The sequence below is a fragment of the Lipotes vexillifer genome, unplaced genomic scaffold (genome assembly GCF_000442215.2).
Source record: "Lipotes vexillifer unplaced genomic scaffold, Lipotes_vexillifer_v1.1 scaffold230, whole genome shotgun sequence".
NCBI lineage: Eukaryota > Metazoa > Chordata > Mammalia > Artiodactyla > Lipotidae > Lipotes > Lipotes vexillifer.
This window is the reverse complement of record NW_006775143.1, coordinates 4,588,295-4,591,336: the sequence shown is the minus strand read 5'-3', so window position 1 is coordinate 4,591,336 and position 3,042 is coordinate 4,588,295. Positions and strand designations below refer to the sequence as shown.

General features: G+C 56.3%; 1 protein-coding gene across 1 annotated transcript in view; it reads right to left on the bottom strand.

Moving 5' to 3' along the window:
* Positions 1–2,204: 2,204 nt before the first annotated feature.
* Positions 2,205–3,042, bottom strand: part of AKNA (AT-hook transcription factor) — a 37,340-nt gene continuing 36,502 nt past the window's right edge. The window contains exon 21 of the mRNA XM_007449733.1: positions 2,205–2,457. Within this exon, the coding sequence (XP_007449795.1) occupies positions 2,205–2,457 (253 nt within the window). The remainder of the gene's footprint in view (positions 2,458–3,042) is intronic.

The following is a 3,042-nucleotide window of genomic DNA, read 5'->3' as shown; positions in this document are numbered from 1 at the left end:
TGGGGGAGACTCGGAGGACTTGGGGCCAGGCCAGAGGGGCTGTGTGTCTCCATGAGGTGTCCCCAGAGTGCCCACCTGACACCCAGGAGGAAGGTAGGATACCTAGGGTAAGGTTGGTCTCTCGAATCCAGCCATCTTGCAAATGTGTTTGGAGCCCTCGCCAGGGGGCCACGTCTGAGGCTGGCCCACTTAGAGGCATAAAGAGGACTGAGCGTCTGAAGCCGGGATCCCAACAAGGAAGGCTGGTCTCCTTCCAGACACAAGGGCTTTGCGATGGTCATGTGAGGGAAGCAGCACCACACAGGTGGCAGAGAAATTGGGCTGAATGATTGGAGTAATTCTATGCGCAAGCGTCCTAAGCCATTTGGAGTGACAGGACCATAACCCTGCCTCCTGACACCCAGTCCTGTGGCTCATGGGCCAGTGTCCTCCAAAGAGCCACAGACCCAAGACTTCAGCACCCTTTGTTCAAAGCTGCAGCCATGCTGTGCCCAGGGCACTGAGGCTGGAGTCACTGCTCTGGCCCCCCACCTCGGGCTCCCCCTTCCCATCCACCTTCCCATGAGGGTGTGGACCCAGAGGCTCAGAACCAACAAGACATCTCCCATCTCAGCAAGATGCCGTTTTCAACTCTCCTGAGAAGGATCAGCTGGAAAATGAATAGAAATGAGTCCTGGAGGGCCGGGAGAAGCAAGTGCGATGAGAGGTGGGGAAGACTGAAGAAAAGGCCAGGGGAAGGGGAAGCAGGAGCTGGGGAGGAAAAAGTCATGGAGGTTTAAGGAGAAGAAAACAGTGACAAAGTATATGGACTTTGGAGTGACCATCGTTGAGTTCGGGCATTCGGAACCTCGGTCTCCTCATCAATAAAATGGGTGCACAGTGGGTCACTTAGCTCAAGGATTGGCATCTAGGAGGCGCTCAGTAAATGGCAGCTGTTGTTGCTGTTTGCTGCCAAAAGGAGCACTGCAAAGAGAGTCCAGGCTCGTGCTCTTGCAGACACCAATTTGCTGTGTGTCACATAAAAGAAGCTTGGTCACACGGCCTCTCCTCGCAGGCCCCTCCAGTGGAAAGCTTTATGGTTCTGAGGGGGAAAGTTGGAGAGACAGAAGGCACTGAAGGGAGGTAGGCAGGCAGAGTCTGGAAATGTGCACCCAACTGGCCCCTCGGGGCAGGGCTCCACTTGGCACCAAATCTCTCACCCCACAAACTTGACTTTAGAAACCACAAGTGGATGACACACGCCACAGATGTGGGCGGCTTTGGGAATGTTTTGGGGGTTTTTTTGGCTTTCATTTCTTAAGATCAATATTCACTCTTCTTTATTTGCTCTCATAACGAAAATAGATTTTTTAATGTCCCAAATATACAAGTATCACTGACGCACACACATTCCAGAAAAGCTGAAGTCCGAGCTGCTACAAGGTCAGGGAGCAGGACACGGCCTGGCCTCATGGCCACAGACAAGGACCTGGCAGGAAGCTGGCCACTGGCTCAATTCCACGGGGGTCCCAGGGGAAAGCCGGGGGTCTCGGGATGAGGTACTGAGGGGGACCATGGTGGATGGCTTTCTGGGCCCTCCGGGGGGTGTCTCCATCCCAGCAGACCCACGGGAAAGGCCTCTCAACCATGGAGAAGCTGGGTGTGTGTCATCCTGAGATATCCCAGTGGCCTCAAAGTGCCCCACTGAACACCAGTCACCAGGAGAAAGGTCCCCGCCACGTCCTTCCCAGAGACAAGGAAAAGGGCCCCCGCCACGTCCTTCCCAGAGACACCTACTCTGGAGTGGCTGGTCACAGGTGGTGGACAAGTTTTCGCCAGAGACCCTGGCCCTGGCCCTTCTTATCTGGCCTCCTAAGAAGGATCCAAGACCAGGAAAATGCTTCAGTTTGAAAACAAGGAAGCTGTCCATCTGTATATAAAATACATATTGTTAGCCGGAGATGGACAAATGCAGGACCAGGAGCCTCCCAGAGATGGCATCTGGACAGATGGTGGCCTCAGTCCCAGCATCTCCTTCAGGGCTGGTCCCTAGGAAGTGACTTCTCTGGAGAAGGGAGCTGATACCCTTTCCAGTTTGGAAACACGGAGGCTGAGCAGGCAGGGCCGGTGCGGAGGGAGCCCTCCTCACGAGGGTCTGTGGGGCCTCCAGGGCGACAGGGACTGCCCACCCCTGCCCACCGTGCGTCTCTGAGCCTTGAGCGCAGTCAGAAGAGGCAGGAGCCCCGCAGGCCGCGGGCCTGGCGCAGGTCGGCCGACAGGGAGCGGCTCATGAGCTTGGTGGTGGAGCGGACGCTCTCGGCAGCCTGGACCGCTCGGCTCAGGGCCTTGTTGAGCTCCTCCAGGTCCAGCTGGATGGAGTGCCGGGGTCTCCCGGCCGGCCGAGAGGAGACTGCGGGGGGCCACTCGGCAGCTGCTCGGGCCGGGGGCGCTGAGGTAGGTGCTGCAGGCGCGTAGTACCTGGGGAGAGACGCGAGTGCGTTCACTGACTGCGGAGATGGCTGGGGGCGTCTCAGCTCCAGCTCGGCCCCTACATTCTGAGTCTCAGTTTCTTTACCTCTAAAATGGGAGAAAGGACCCCCGCTGAGGGATGTTAGAGGGGTGAAGCAAGGTAAATGGGAGTGCCTGAACCAGAACAGTCTTCAAAAAATGGTCCGTTTCATCTACCCGTTCATTGAACAAATGCTAATGGAACATATATGTGCCAGCCAGTGCACTAGGGCCTGAGGTCACCATGGTGATTGAACAACACGGACCCCGCCCGCCGCCTTCTTGGAGCTTCTAGTCTGAGAGCCTGGTCTCAGGGAGACCAGGCTCACCCCAGGCTCTGGAGCAAAGAGAGCCCCCTCATCAGAGAGGTCATGTATGGAGCCCTATTTGTCAGGTGTGGAGCGCTGGAGAAACGTGATAATAATAATTAGGATTCTGCAGGAGTGAGAGGGTCTGGCTCCACCCATTCCCCCCCGCAGCCTGGTCCTGCAGGAATGTACGGTGTTGTTTAAAAGTTCTGGGACAAAGAAGCATGTTCCCTAAATAGAGCAGGAA